Source organism: Vanessa cardui, chromosome 22, assembly GCF_905220365.1.
Source record: "Vanessa cardui chromosome 22, ilVanCard2.1, whole genome shotgun sequence".
Taxonomy (NCBI): Eukaryota; Metazoa; Arthropoda; class Insecta; order Lepidoptera; family Nymphalidae; genus Vanessa; species Vanessa cardui.
This window is the reverse complement of record NC_061144.1, coordinates 343,544-358,147: the sequence shown is the minus strand read 5'-3', so window position 1 is coordinate 358,147 and position 14,604 is coordinate 343,544. Positions and strand designations below refer to the sequence as shown.

At 42.6% G+C, this 14,604-nt stretch overlaps 1 protein-coding gene across 2 annotated transcripts in view; it reads right to left on the bottom strand.

The window, feature by feature from the left end:
* Positions 1-14,604, bottom strand: part of LOC124539360 (NADPH oxidase 5) — an 82,021-nt gene continuing 67,417 nt past the window's right edge. For both annotated transcript variants that reach the window (XM_047116731.1, XM_047116732.1), the window contains exons 9-20: positions 13,880-14,106; positions 8,046-8,231; positions 7,320-7,513; positions 6,364-6,500; positions 4,755-4,939; positions 4,566-4,671; positions 3,988-4,133; positions 3,744-3,858; positions 2,795-3,000; positions 2,087-2,223; positions 1,317-1,727; positions 1-746 (exon numbers count right to left, since the gene is read on the bottom strand). In XM_047116731.1, the coding sequence (XP_046972687.1) occupies positions 549-746; positions 1,317-1,727; positions 2,087-2,223; positions 2,795-3,000; positions 3,744-3,858; positions 3,988-4,133; positions 4,566-4,671; positions 4,755-4,939; positions 6,364-6,500; positions 7,320-7,513; positions 8,046-8,231; positions 13,880-14,106 (2,248 nt within the window). In that variant the 3' untranslated portion in view covers positions 1-548. The remainder of the gene's footprint in view (positions 747-1,316; positions 1,728-2,086; positions 2,224-2,794; positions 3,001-3,743; positions 3,859-3,987; positions 4,134-4,565; positions 4,672-4,754; positions 4,940-6,363; positions 6,501-7,319; positions 7,514-8,045; positions 8,232-13,879; positions 14,107-14,604) is intronic.

The window sequence follows — 14,604 nt, the reverse complement described above, 5'->3', positions numbered from 1 at the left end:
AATACCGACGTCACTGATGGTTTATAAATCTCCAAGACAATGTGTATGGGCCATGGTGACTACTTACCCTCAGATAGTCCATTCGCAGGCTCTATTGTTTATTCCACAAAAAAATAACAAGATGATGGAAAGAAAGAACGATCTACCTTAGTGTTCAAATTTTCGGAAAACTAGAGACATTTGGATATCTTTTTTAAGTTAGTAATTAAATATGCTTTTTAGTTTATTGTTAATTAAGATAAGGAAACATTTTTACATTCATTTACACGAGTAACAAACAAAGATTCTATAAAACAAGAGTATAATTTTATTTTGATCATTATGCACCAAAGAAAGACTCTTCAAGAGGGCCATTTAATTTAGACTAATTTATTCACATCTAACGTTATAGTTATAAATTAAATCAATCTACTACGTTATATACAAGGGCATGGTTTTAGACTAATTTATTCACATCTAACGTTTTAGTTATAAATTAAAAACAATCAATCTACTACGTTATATACAAGGATATGGTCAACGTTTTACAAAAAGTTAATCATCTATATCTAAAACACTTCCTTCCTAAAGTTAAATCCGAACTGATCGCACTTAACCCTGAGCACTCGCGCCAGCTGCGGCGGCCCGCAGTAGAACACCGTGACTTTCCCCTTTCGCTGTTCCTGCAGCCTTTGGAATACCTTGTCCCAGTTTGGACGACCTGCGTTCGTTCTGGTCTTCAAGCCTGTGATTAAGTCACGCTTTTCCTGAAAATAATAACCCTCGTACACAATGCGCTTGCAAATCGACTTCTGGTTTTGCAATGGATTTATTGTGAAGTTTTTTTATTTTTATTGTATAGGTTGGTGTACGAGCTGATGGGCCACCTGATGGTAAGTGGTCACCATCACCCATAGACAATGACGCTGTAAGAAATATTAACTATTCCTGTGCCATCTAACTACTACTACTACTACTAACTACTAACATCGTAACTAATGTGCCATCAACCTTGGGAACTAAGTTGTTATGTCCTTTGTGCCTGCAGTTACACTGACTCACTCACCCTCCAAACCGGAACACAACAATACTAAGAACTGTTATTTGGCGGTAGAATAACTGATGAGTGGGTGGTACCTACCCAGACGGGCTTGCACAAAGCCCTACCACCAAGTAAAAGTACCTTAATGGCTTCATAAAATTACCTCTTGCAGAAAATGGTTTACGCGATTTTGAATCTTAAAGATCTCTAAAACCACTTGAGTTTTTACGGTAGCACTCGTTCATGAAAGTTCAGAATGGGGTGATATAAATTTGTAACGAAAGGCTCTGCGTACCTTCTCGTGCAGCAGATCGAGCGCCAGCTGCAAACCGACCGCCTTCATGTCGCAGCGCTGCAGCGCGCTCGTTATGTACATGTGCATCTCCAGGAATCGCTCGCCGCCCGCTTCAGCCTGCTCGATTTCCAGCTGCGACAGCAGCGACACGAACCACTCGAACGAGCGCTGCTCCCGGTTGATCCAGAAGAAGTCCACCTTTCGCAGGCTCATGTCGGCGCGGGGCGGCAGCTGGCTGGCGAAGCTGTGCGCGCAGCGCGGGCACGTGGCGCGCGCGCGGCTGTAGCGGTACGTGATGGCCTGCAGGATGGACGCGAAGGGCGTGACGCCGATGCCGGCCGCGATGAGCACGGCGTGTTGAGCGTGGAAGATGTGCGACGACGGCGCGCCGTACGGGCCGTCCAGGTATATCTGAACGACACATTTTTTTAATAAGGTGCAACAGAAATTTGATGGTAGCGAATATCCCAAAAAGCAGATTTTTTTTGTAAGTAGATTAAAGATTGATGTTCGGATTTTTCTTTTGCTAAGTAAAGAGTGTGATGTGTCTTTCAGTGTTCCAAGGGATCGCAGACTAGATTTTGATTTGAGATTAATTGTAGCAATAAATACATCCTAGCGTTCCCCAAAAAAAGGTAACCAACGAAAAGATAGACAACGAAACTTCGTTCCAATAAGTAAAGTAAGTATCCAATAAGGTTCCGTTTTTTCCGCAATCCAAGCCGTGACGAAAATAAAATCTAAAAACTAGAATTCAAGCTTATACGTACCTCTAGTGGTTTTCCGATTGGATAGTCATGTGTAGATTCCTCTTCGATAGTTTCCGGCGGAGACTCCACAGCGCAGGGTTTATCGTTCGACTCCACGTCACGATCCTGAGACAGACTCTTCGACAAACGACGTCTTGCTGGAATACGAGATCGTTTGGATTGAATACATTATATAATACCATACGAGATAATACCTCTCCGCAAAGTAAAAAGTAAATTTGCACAAAAACAGTACACTAATCTAGCTCCTAGGTTATATAAAAGGTTTAGTGAATGTTTAAAATGTCAAAATTTAAGGATAAAAAATTTGACCAGTTATAATTTGAAAGATAAAACTAAAACATGGTTGAAACAGTTTAACTACTATGAAACAGAAAAACTATTAAATATTGATAAATAACAATTTAAGGTAGACGCATACACTTCATCTGCACATCTTCATCACACATACATGCACATACTCACACACACGGTCTGGGTTTTAAAATTATTAATTAAAATAATAGTAATTAGTCTTAACAACTTATTGTAATACCCTTTAGAATTGTAATAACGTTGGGAAGGAACTGACTTCTGACACACGGTTAACACTAGTTCAGAAGTCAGGGCTGCACTATTGTAAGATGTAAGAAATGGTTAACAATAAAGCATTTTTATTATTATTATTTATTATTAATACAAGAGTATTTAGAAGTGAGGTGGAGTCACCGATGCTGAGGATGCTCTCGTTGGAGCGGCGGCGCTCGGCGCCGGGCGGCGGGCACGCGATGATGGCGGGCTTGTTGCGCATGTAGCGGAAGCTGTGCGTGTGCGACGCCAGCGCGGGCGCGCGGCCGCCGCCCAGCGCGCGCGCGCGCCGCAGCGCCAGCGCCGGGAACGCCGACTCCGACTCCGAGCGCGACGCGGCGCGCAGCCTGCAAATAAAAATAAACATTATTCCACACAACAGCAGCCTGTAAATTCTCACTGCTGGACTAAAGGCCTCCTCTCCCTTTGAGGAAAAGGTTTTGGAACATTTTGAAAGAAAGAAAGAAAGAAAAAACATTTATTGACATACACACATATAAAGAAAAAATTTATATAAAAAAAAACATAAACAAAGAAAGATATAATAATAACGAAAATATATATATATAATGAATATAAAACTTGTGTGCAGTCAAAAGGAAACAGTTCAGGCTTTGAGGGATTTTTATCCCTCTGCTGATTTTCAGCTGTCTCCCTTGTAGCCACTTATTGTATTTTCCACCACGCTGTTCCAATGCGGGTTGGTGGAATACACATGTGGCAGAATTTCAATGAAATTTGTCACATGCAGGTTTCCTCACGATGTTTTCCATCACCGCAGAGCACGAGATGAATTATAAAGACAAATTAAGCACATGAAACAGAGGTGCTTGCCTGGGTTTGAACCCGCAATCATCGGTTAAGATGCACGCGTTCTAACCACTGGGCCATCTCGACTCACTATTTCTATCACTATGACATTATTCCAGTAGTCTTCGGAAATTAGATTCCACCGAGAAGAACCGGCAAGTAACTCAGTGGTTACTCCTTTTCATCATTTAGAAAATACAGTCATGCTAGTTAAATAAAATTATATACATAGCTACACAGTTCCATAGGACGACTATATACTTATAGAAATTACACTCACGTCTGTATGCCGAGCTTCTTGCCGTTGCGCACGTCTGGCATCGACCGAGACTTCTCTAGGAACTTCAACGGCGACAGAAATGATGGACGCTTCGTCAGGGGAGGTGGAGACAGGGCTGAAAGGAGATATTCAACAAATCATACTCTACCTCAAATTTTCAGATGATAAAATTAGTAAAGTGTGATAAGGAACAAATTCAATCCAAACCGATCGATCACTAGAGCATGCAGCTAAGAGACATTACCAGCAAATCCATTCCCAGTTTCTTCTTCAATGGTGAAGGCCTCGTTTGTGTACGCGAGGGGGGAGAAGTCGACGGAACGCTTCTTACTCGAGGAGCTCTTTCTTCTGCTTCGGTTGCTTTGCCCCGAAGCGCTTCGAGTAACTTTTCTGAAAGAAGGTAATAATTTCGATTTGCTTCTAATAATGTATTGTCAAATTTTAAATATTATATTGATAAGCTTGACTATTAGTGATATATAAGTATTTGCATTAGTGTTGCATATTGATAGGCCACTATCGATAAACTATCGATAGTTAATGTATAAACGATACTATCGATAGTCTATCGATAGTATTGATCGAAACGATACTATCGATAGTACTATCGATATCCTGAATAGTTTTCGAGGTCAACTATCGATAGTTATGCAACGCTAATTTGCATATTTATCGATTTAAATTTTAATGGTTATCGATTAATTCACCCATTCCTTTTTTCCATTCCATCAAGTTTTTTTTTGGTGCATAATCTCAATGTCACAAAATTTGACAACTGTTAATCTCTTGTTACAAAGTTCTGGTTTAATTAAACAATCTCACTCGTGTACTTCCTCGCTGGCGTTCAGTCTGCGCTGCTCCTCTTCAAAGTACGCATACAAGCGGTTGGTCCACTCGCCGACGCCTCGGATGTGAAGCCAGATGTAATCTGAAAGAGCAACGGACGTCACACAGTCTGTCTCGGCTGACGTCGGCTGCGTTCGGCTGCGCTCGGCTGCGCTCGGCTCGTACCGGGCTGCTCGGGCGCGCTGCTGATGGTGAAGGGGTGCCACTCGTAGGCGGCGATGGCGGGCACGTTGACGAAGACGAAGTCGCCGGCGTGGAAGTGGAATAGCGGCGGGCGGCGCACGGCCACGTGCGTCACGCGCGACGGCAGCAGCGCACCCGACGAGATGTACGTCTTGCCGCGCTCCGACCTGACGCGCAAGACTCACTCTCAGACTCTCAGTACAACAATGATGTTCTAGTTAACAAATGGTCCTGGTGGTCGGCTCTCGCTGAGGGCGTCATTGTTGATGAGCTCTCTTGGGTAAGCCCAGCCGTCAGGCCGCGCATGCTGACTACTTGGTGGTAGGTCTTTGTGCAAGCCCGTCTGGGTAGGTACCACCCACTCATCAGTTATTCTACCGCCAAATAACAGTACTCAGTATTGTTGTGTTCCGGTTTGAAGGGTGAGTGAGCCAGTGTAACTACAGGCACAAGGGACATAACATCTTAGTTCCCAAGGTTGGTGGCCCATTGACGATGTAAGGTAATATATCTTACAGTGTCATTGTCTATGGGTGATGGTGACCACTTTCCATCAGGTGGCCCATATGCTCGTCCGCCAACCTATAACATAAAAAAAAAAGATATGTCATTAAGGCGCAAAAAGTGAAGACTAGAAAACGTCCTAATTGGGACGTTTGCCTTAAGTCGTTTTCATCATAATTATGCCAGTGATACGTTATAATACATCATAATTATGTAGTAATACGTTTTGCGTAATTAAAACATCTAGTTATCCCTTTTACTTATTGTTTTTACCAAGCTATCCTTTTTACTTGTAACGAAATGTAAAATAAACGGTCCCCGGCGCGGCACACTTTTTTCTCTTGTTTAGTATGGGTATAACATATCTGTTTATTAGAATAGCATTGCAGTACAAGATATTTCAACTTTATATGTACAGTCGGGGTAAGAAAAGGTTCACCACCTTAAGATCTTTTTCGTGTGTTCAGTATGAGCGATAATCTGCTTTGCCGATCGAGAATGACATATTGCGTTGCAATGTTTAGATTCAAAAGGTACTAAGAGTTTAAGACTCGATGGAGGAATGAATTTGGAAACTGACAAAGGTTTTTTTCTCTGACTGTACAAGTAACTAATGAAACATGATTATCAGTGGCACCTATTTGTTTTATAGTTAAACAATATCGGGAAGCATCCTTAAGATCGAGTGATCTAAGTTGTTCAAACTTCTCATGTAGAAAAAACCAAGACAATTAAAGTTAAGTTATACGAATTATCAAAAAAACCGGCCAAGAGCGTGTCAGAAAGCCATAAGATGGGCCATAAAATGAAAATTTAGTTGTTGTTGTTGTTTAAAAAATAATTATTTTTCGATAATTTTAAAAACTAATTTTTGGATTATCAATATACATCTCTCCACCAATTTTGGCACCGTGGCATTCGGTGCAGAAACGGCGGAGAACGTGCCAGGACAGACAGACGGACAGACATGACGAAACTATAAGGGTTCCTAGTAGACTACGGAACCCTAAAAATTGAAGTGTATTAAATAACTTCATTGAAACAAATAAACAAGATTGAAATCAATTTGGTTAATTTAACAAAATACCTCATCCAAGCCAATCTCATGATCCGTTCGATGAGATAGATGAACCCAGGCACGATGAACCATTTCCAGAAGTTGGGAGCGTGAAGGATGAGGAGGATCCAAAACGGAATGTACAGCAAATGCGCGAAATAAAACACCTGCAATTGAAATGAATATTATGCGATACTTATGAAATAGGCGTCATAGATTTTAAAAATTGTATCTACATTTACATGTAGTGAAAAATATACAACCCACATATAATCGTAGACTCCAGTTACAGTGGACTCCCGTTTTGCAGGGCAGTGTCAGACGATCAAGATTGTCGGACTATAGAGTACCCTACTGCCTAAAATAATAAGACCCCAATTTCCGTCCGATTTTTTTTACAAAAGAGTAACTTGTAATCTGACAAATTAAAATATCCAATGATAAGATTCTATAAATTATACTCTAAAGTATAAAGAAATGATAATTATGACATATAGTCAAATTCAAATTGAGCAATTCGAATCAAAACAAAAACCTGTGTGCTATCACTACTGTGCTCAACGCGTTACCTTTACAATCATACATTCATAAGCAAAGATTGTCAAAACAATTTTCTATGTCGGATTACAAGTAGGGCGGGATTAACGGTATTCCAGTGTAGTTTTATAAGAAACACTTTTACCAATCAGTAGTCGAATGTGTCATGTCATCACTTACGTACGTAGTTTATATGCCTGTTGACATCCAAGCAGGATACATTAATTTAAATAATTAATTAAGTAACTACTGATTTTCTTGCCGGTTCTTCTCGGTAGAATCTACTTTCCGAACCGGTGGTAGCTTCACTTAATTGTAAAATGACGATTCAAAAGTGCTTATAAAAGCCTACTTGAATAAAGTTTATTTTGATTTTGATTTTTTTATGATTTTTGATATTGACTTTAGACAATTATAACAATGTATCCTCAGCATATATTCCATCTTACCTCAAAACATCCCCCTTTCCTCAAAGCAGGTCGAGACGAGATAGACAGTCCAAACAACGCCACACACAGCGCGACTCCTGTGGGATTAGCGTAGCCACCGCAGAGACCAAACAGCCCCGGCTTGGTTGTGAAAATCCACTCGGATATTGTGTAATTCTGGGAGTTGATAACGGGGTCATTTACAACTAGCAAACCTGAAAGAAGAATTGACCTTGACTTTCTATGTGTAATTAAATCTTTTTTAATTGCACGTTAATACTGTTCACTTTTGATTGGAATGGGTTTTTTTAGTAAAGGGTTATTTTATTTGAAAGAGGAAATATGTATAGTATCTGTAAGAAATTGACAATTGGATACTACGAGTGGTATTTACACCGATTTTCATGGGCATGTCACTTCGAGGTCCCGGGTTCGATTCCCGGCCGAGTCGATGTAGAAAAAGGTCTTTAGTTAGTTCATATGTTGTCTCGGATCTGGGTGTTTGTGGTACCATCGTTACTTCTTATTATCCATAACACATGTGCTTAAGATACAATGAAATCAGAGTAATGTGTGATGTTGTCCAATATTTCTTTAATTTATTTAAAAATCATTAAGACATAATTACCCAAACGAAATTAACATATTTGATCTAAAAGTTTCTGAGATGCTACCGGAAGTCATATCATAAAACGTTGCTTACTAGACAAACTGTAGGGTATGAGTAATTTAATTAAGACGCCTCACTGAAGTTGCAGAGGTGCATGATGGTGTGCACGAGGCCGTAAAGCACGACGAGCACTCCCGTCAGCTTGTGCAGGTACACGTGGTGGTCGAGCAGGGCCGAGCCCACGCCGCGCACGCGCAGCGCCGTGATGCAGCGCCGCAGCATCAGCACCAGCACCCACGTGCACGTCAGGTTCAGGCACTGACCTGCGCCCGCAAGACAACTATATCCAGATACTCAAACTCAAACTCAAATAACTTTATTCAATATAGAAGCATTACACTTTCTTATTGATGGTCAATTGAAACACTACCACCGGTTCGGAAAGAAAATACCCTGACCTGAGAAGAACCGGCGAAAGAAACTCAGCGGGTTTTTTTTTTTTTGTTTGTCTTATGTATTATATAAATAAACAATTTAATATGAGATGAAATAGCCAGGAGGCGATCGTATCATTCCCAAGGTGTGCTATCGATCATAAACTCATTAATTGTATAATAACCTTTTGCACACAAGCGTTCCTTAATAATTTTTTTAAACTTGGCAACAGAGGCATTTTGAACGCTTTCTGGGATCCTGGTGTAAAACCGTATACATTGCCCCACAAAGGAGCTACTGACTCTACGCAGTCGAGTAACAGGAGTAACAAGTTTGTGTTTGTTCCTTGTACCAATGTTATGAGTATCACATTTTCTCATGAAATCATTAATATTTTTTCGTACATACATAACATTAGAGAATATATATTGAGAAGCAACAGTCAATATCTTGATTTCTTTAAACTTATTCTTTAACGATTCTTTAGCTCCTAGGTTATAGATTGCGCGAATAGCCCTCTTCTGTAGCACAAATATGGTATGGATAGCGGCTGCATTGCCCCACAGCACAATACCGTATGACATTATACTGTGAAAGTAGCTGAAATATACTAAGCGAGCCCTATCAACATCGGTACATAATCTAATTTTTTTGACCGCGAATGCCGCAGAACTCAGTCTACTCGCCAATCCGTTAATATGGGGGCCCCAATGCAACTTGGCATCAACAGTAAGGTCAAGCAACTCAGCAGAATCAATTGGATCCATCGATTCCCCGTTGATGAGTACATCGGCTTTTACATTTTGTACATTTGGTTTTTTTTTTTTTTTTTTTTTTATGGAATAGGTGGCAAACGAGCAGGAGGCTCACCTGATGGAAAGTGACTACCACCGCCCATGGACATCTGCAACACCAGGGGACTTGCAGGTGCGTTGCCGGCCTTTGAGAAAGGAGTAGGCTCTTTTCTTGAAGGTTCCCATGTCGTATCGGTTCGGAAAAACCGCCGGCGACAGCTGGTTCCACAGAGTGGTTGTGCGAGGCAGAAAATGTCTAAGAAATCGCGCTGTTGTGGATTTTCGGACATCAAGATGGTGCGGGTGAAACTTAGAATTTTGACGAGATGTCCGAAGGTGAAATTCAGCAGCCGGGATTAATCCGAACAATTCCTCGGAACATTCCCCGTGAAAAATTCGGTAGAAGATGCAGAGTGATCCAACATCTCTACGCAAAGCCAAAGGATCAAGGAGATCGGAAAGGGCTTGATCGTCGATAATTCGAGCCGCTCTACGTTGGATGCGGTCAAATGGAAGGAGCTGGTACTGGGGAGCACCCGCCCAGAGGTGAGAGCAGTACTCCATGTGAGGCCGAATTTGCGCCTTGTAAAGTTTTAGGCGATGGGCCGACGTGAAATACTGTCTCGCCTTGCTGAGCACACCGAGCTTCTTTGAAGCCAATTTGGATTTGCCTTCCAATTGACCGCGGAACTGAACGAGGCTCGAAATATCAACGCCAAGTATTCCGATACTACCTGTAGCGGCTATCGGGATGTTCTCAAATCGTGGAGATACGACAAATGGTGTTTTTTTAGCGGTTAACGCGCAAACTTGCGTCTTTTTGGGGTTGAAATGGACTAAATTTAGCCGGCCCCAGTTCGAGACTTCGTTTAACGAAGACTCGATTTCAGACACAAGTTTGTTCCGGTTTTCTTCGACGTTTTCCCGAGAAATATTAGCGCGGCCGGTGTATAAGGTGTCAACGGTACTGTCGTCTGCATAGCAATGAATGTTCCCGATTTGCAACAAATCATTGATATGCAGAAGAAACAGAGTGGGTGATAGGACGCAGCCTTGTGGAACACCAGCATTGACGAATTTTAAGTCAGAGCATGCACCGTCGACAACGACCTTGATGCTCCGATCTGCCAAAAAGCTGGTAATCCAATTGCATAATTTCCCGGGAAGCCCATAAGAAGGAAGCTTCGAAAGAAGCGCTTTGTGCCATACGCGATCGAAGGCCTTCGCTATGTCCAAGCTGGCTGCTAATGCCTCCCCCTTGCTCTCAACTGCTTCAGCCCACCTGTGAGTAAGGTAAACTAGAAGATCACCGGCTGAGCGACCCCGACGGAAACCGTACTGGCGGTCACTAATCAGCTGATTCTCCTCTAGGTACCGCAGGAGCTGGCAGTTAATAAGGGACTCCATTATCTTGGAGAGCAAGGAGGTGATGGCTATAGGCCTATAATTGGACGGATCTGAGCGGTTGCCTTTTTTAGGGATCGGATGCACCAAAGCAGTCTTCCAGGAGTTCGGGACGACGCCTAATGCGTAGGATTGCCGGAAAAGACGCGTTAAGACCGGTGCCAACTCGGGAGCACATGTCCGTAGCACGATTGGAGGGATGCCATCGGGTCCACTCGACTTGTGAATGTCCAAGGAAAGAAGTGCTTTCCGAACTGCACTTTGCCGAAATTTAACCTCCGGCATCGTCGTATCACATCGCGGGATTGATGGAGGTGACTTTCCTTGGTCATCCAGAGTCGAGTTCGACGCGAAGAGAGACCCTAAAAGATCGGCCTTCTCCTTCGCGGTATGGGCCAATGACTCACCGTCCCTGTGCAAAGACGGAAAAGAAGGCTGACAGAAATTCCCTAGGACAGCCTTAGCGAGAGACCAGAACGCACGTGTTCCTGATGGGAAGCGCACCAGTCTCTCGCCAATTCTGCCAATGTACTTCGACTTCGCCTCAGCTATCACGTTTTTGAAGGACCTGGAGGCAGAGTTATATTCCTTTCTGAATGTGCTGGTGTTTGTATCACGAGACGCCGATGCGTTAGCCCAGTCTTGGTAGCGTTCCCATTTTCGGCGTGAAGCCGTCTTACAGAGGCGACCAAACCAGGGCTGGGACTTGCCACCAATGGGCACCGCAGAATATGGAATGAAAAGTTCCATACCCTGAAGCACCACATCGGCGACAGAGTCAGCAACAACGCTCGGATCATCCATCGAGAAACAAACTCGCCCCCATGGGTAAGATGCAAAGAAGGACCGCATCCCATCCCAATCTGCTGACTTGTAGTGCCACACGCGACGACAGCCCGCGAAACGAGGTCGTGAGTACCGTGCAACTGGCACTGTACTCCGGACGAGACAGTGGTCCGACGAGCCCAGAGGGGGATCGACGACAATCTTATAGCCGTCCGGATGCGAAGTCAGCAGAAGGTCCAACAGGGAAGGTGTATGATCCTCCACGTCCGGTATTCGCGTTGGCGAGGTGACCAGTTGTGTCAAATCATAAGCCAAAGCGAAGTCGAGAACAGATCTACCCGCATGATCAGTGGTGCGTGATCCAAGCCACTCTGTATGATGAGCATTGAAATCGCCCAGAATAATGATCTCTGCGGATGGAGTCTGCTGCAGCACGGAATCTGTAGCCAATTGGACGTGCTCAACCAGTCGGTCGGTTTCGGCATTACCGCTATGGGACCTATAAAGGCACGCGTAGATTCGCGGATGGTCGTCGCAGTCTACGCGCAGCCAGATAATTGATAGGTCCTGCCCTTCAAGGCTGCCGAGGCGTCGAGAGCAGATATCATCTCTGACGTAAACGCACACCCCAGCTCGTGGCACAAAAGTATGCTCCAATTTGTACCCGGGGTAAGAGAGAAAAGACGTATCGGCAGGAGAAGATATCTGGGTCTCGGTAAGAAAGAGCAAGGCCGGCTTCGCCGTCTCAAGGTGAAAGTGAACGGCATTCAAGTTGGAGTTGAGTCCCCTTATGTTGCAGAAGTCCACAGCGAGTGTGGTAGGGGTTGCCTTATGATGCCTGCTCCGCTTGCCCCGAACAGTGGCGAGCGCAAAATTGCCCCCCCCAGAATTCGGAGGGCAGCCTGGGCATCCCTGCTCAGGCGGTGTACGTCCTGAGCATGGATGCCCAGAGAGGGATTCTCCATCGCAGTCGCTGATGGTACCCTCCTGGGGTAATGTCACCAAATTCTGCACAACCATGTTTTGGGGGGAGAGGGATCGGGCCTCCGGAACTCTCACTTACCGGACGAAACGCGGTAGCGTAGCTACCACTTCACGCCGATTTTAAGTGAGAGAGTGGTACTTCCCCGGGCGTGCCGGCCCATTCGACTGCAACCGAGAGGTATGCAGTGTGGCACTACCACTTGCAGAATTTGGTGTACTAAATTTCACAATTTTAGTTTTATTATTATTTAGTTTAAGATTATTTACACTAAACCAATGTACTATATCAGCTATAGCATTGTTTACGTCGTCGTACTGTACCTGTTTTCTATTAATTTTAAAAAACTAAGGAGGTGTCATCAGCAAACAATACGATATCATGTTTGTTCCCAACAAGGAAGGGCAAGTCATTTATATATGTGAGAAACAGAAAAGGTCCAAGAATTGATCCCCGAGGGACCCCCATACCAACTGAGACCCCAAGAGACCTTTTTCCTTTAACGTCAACCCTCTGAATTCTATTGTTAAGATAGGAAGTCAGAAGGTCGAGCGCAGTTTCTCTAATTCCATAGTGATAAAGTTTCCTGACCAGAGTCTCATGTTGAACACAATCAAAGGCTTTGGATAAGTCACAGAAAATCCCTAAGGCATCCCGTGACTCTTCCCAGGCTTCATAGATATTCTTAATAAGCTCGATACCAGCGTCTGTAGTCGAGCGACCCTTCGTGAAGCCAAATTGTTTACTATGAAGCAGATTATGTTTGTTAAAGTGTTCTAATAATTGATTTAGAATTATTTTCTCAAATAATTTGCTCAGGGTAGGTAGAATTGAAATTGGTCTATAGCTGTTGGGGTCTGAAGAACTACCAGATTTAAATATTGGAATAACTTTACTATGTTTCATCAGGTCAGGAAATATACCACGTTGGACACAACTATTAAATATTAAAGCAAGATAAGGTGCAATCACATCAATAATCGAATTTATCACCTTTAGAGAAATACCCCATAAATCAGCCGTTTTCTTGATGTCTAGCGACTTAAAGGCGCGTATTATGTCGTTGGGGTTTACAAGGGTAAAATTAAAGTTAGATTTGCAAGCTCTTACATTTTTTTTCATCAATGACTCGGCAACATCAGGAGAAGAAATAAGTAACTTAGTCGTGAAAACTGGTATGTCAGCAAAAAATTTTTCAAAAACTGTAGCAACTTCCTTTTGACTATTTACTACTTAACTATTATAATTCAGGCTCAATTCGGAGTTGCAACTGCCAACTCTACCAGTTTCACAATTAATAATTTTCCAGGTCATTTTTATCTTGTCATGTGCATTCTTAATTTTATTTTTCATAGTTAAAGATTTTGCCAAAAAGCACACTTTTTTAAATAATTTTGAATAGTTACTTACATAATTGGCAAAAGTGGCACTATGATTGTACGTCCTTTCATTGTAAAGCTCATACATTCGTTGCCTACTTTTATGAATTCCAATAGTCACCCAATCATTGAATTTTAAAAAGTTCCTCACGTCCGATAACTTCAGTTATCACATTACAATTATCACTCACCGCAAGCCCTCGCGAACATGACGAAGACATTCGACTCCCAGTATTCAACGATCCTCGCGATAAAGAGGCCGAGGTTCACGAGAAAGAATAGCAGCAAGTATGTGACGTAAACGTAGTTATTTTTGAAGTACGGCATTGAGAGCTGGTACGGCATCATCTTCATAAATCTTTGGTAGAGGGACGTCGGCTCGGGTTTTGGATTCGTTGGGACCAGCCAGCGGTCTATGCTGTGGATAAATGTACGCGTTAAGGAGGTATAGGTAACATAAGGAAATCATTTAAATAAAACTAGTTATTACGGATTTTAATCGCGTATATTAATTATTTTGGACATCCCGACGAACACTTTACAGCGTTCGTGGTCACGGGTAGACCACGAACGCTGTAAAGTGCTCGAACGATTAAAATCCGTAATAACTAGTTTTATTTAAATGTGTAATAATCGCGAAAATTTAAGACAACATTATAAGGAAATCGTAATAGTGTTACGAACGCGATATGATAAAACTTTTTTTGTATTACTTCCAACCATGAATAAATTACTGGAAATTAGACCAAATACGTAAGATGCGGTCCGAGAAAATTCGATAATCATTAGTTACACTACAAAGTAATAAGTCATGTTTAAATCTTAAAAGGACATAAATAAGGTCATATTTCGCCACAGAGATGACCATATTTAATATCTCCCTTTAGTCTAGCAAGTAAAACGTTTGAAGGTATCG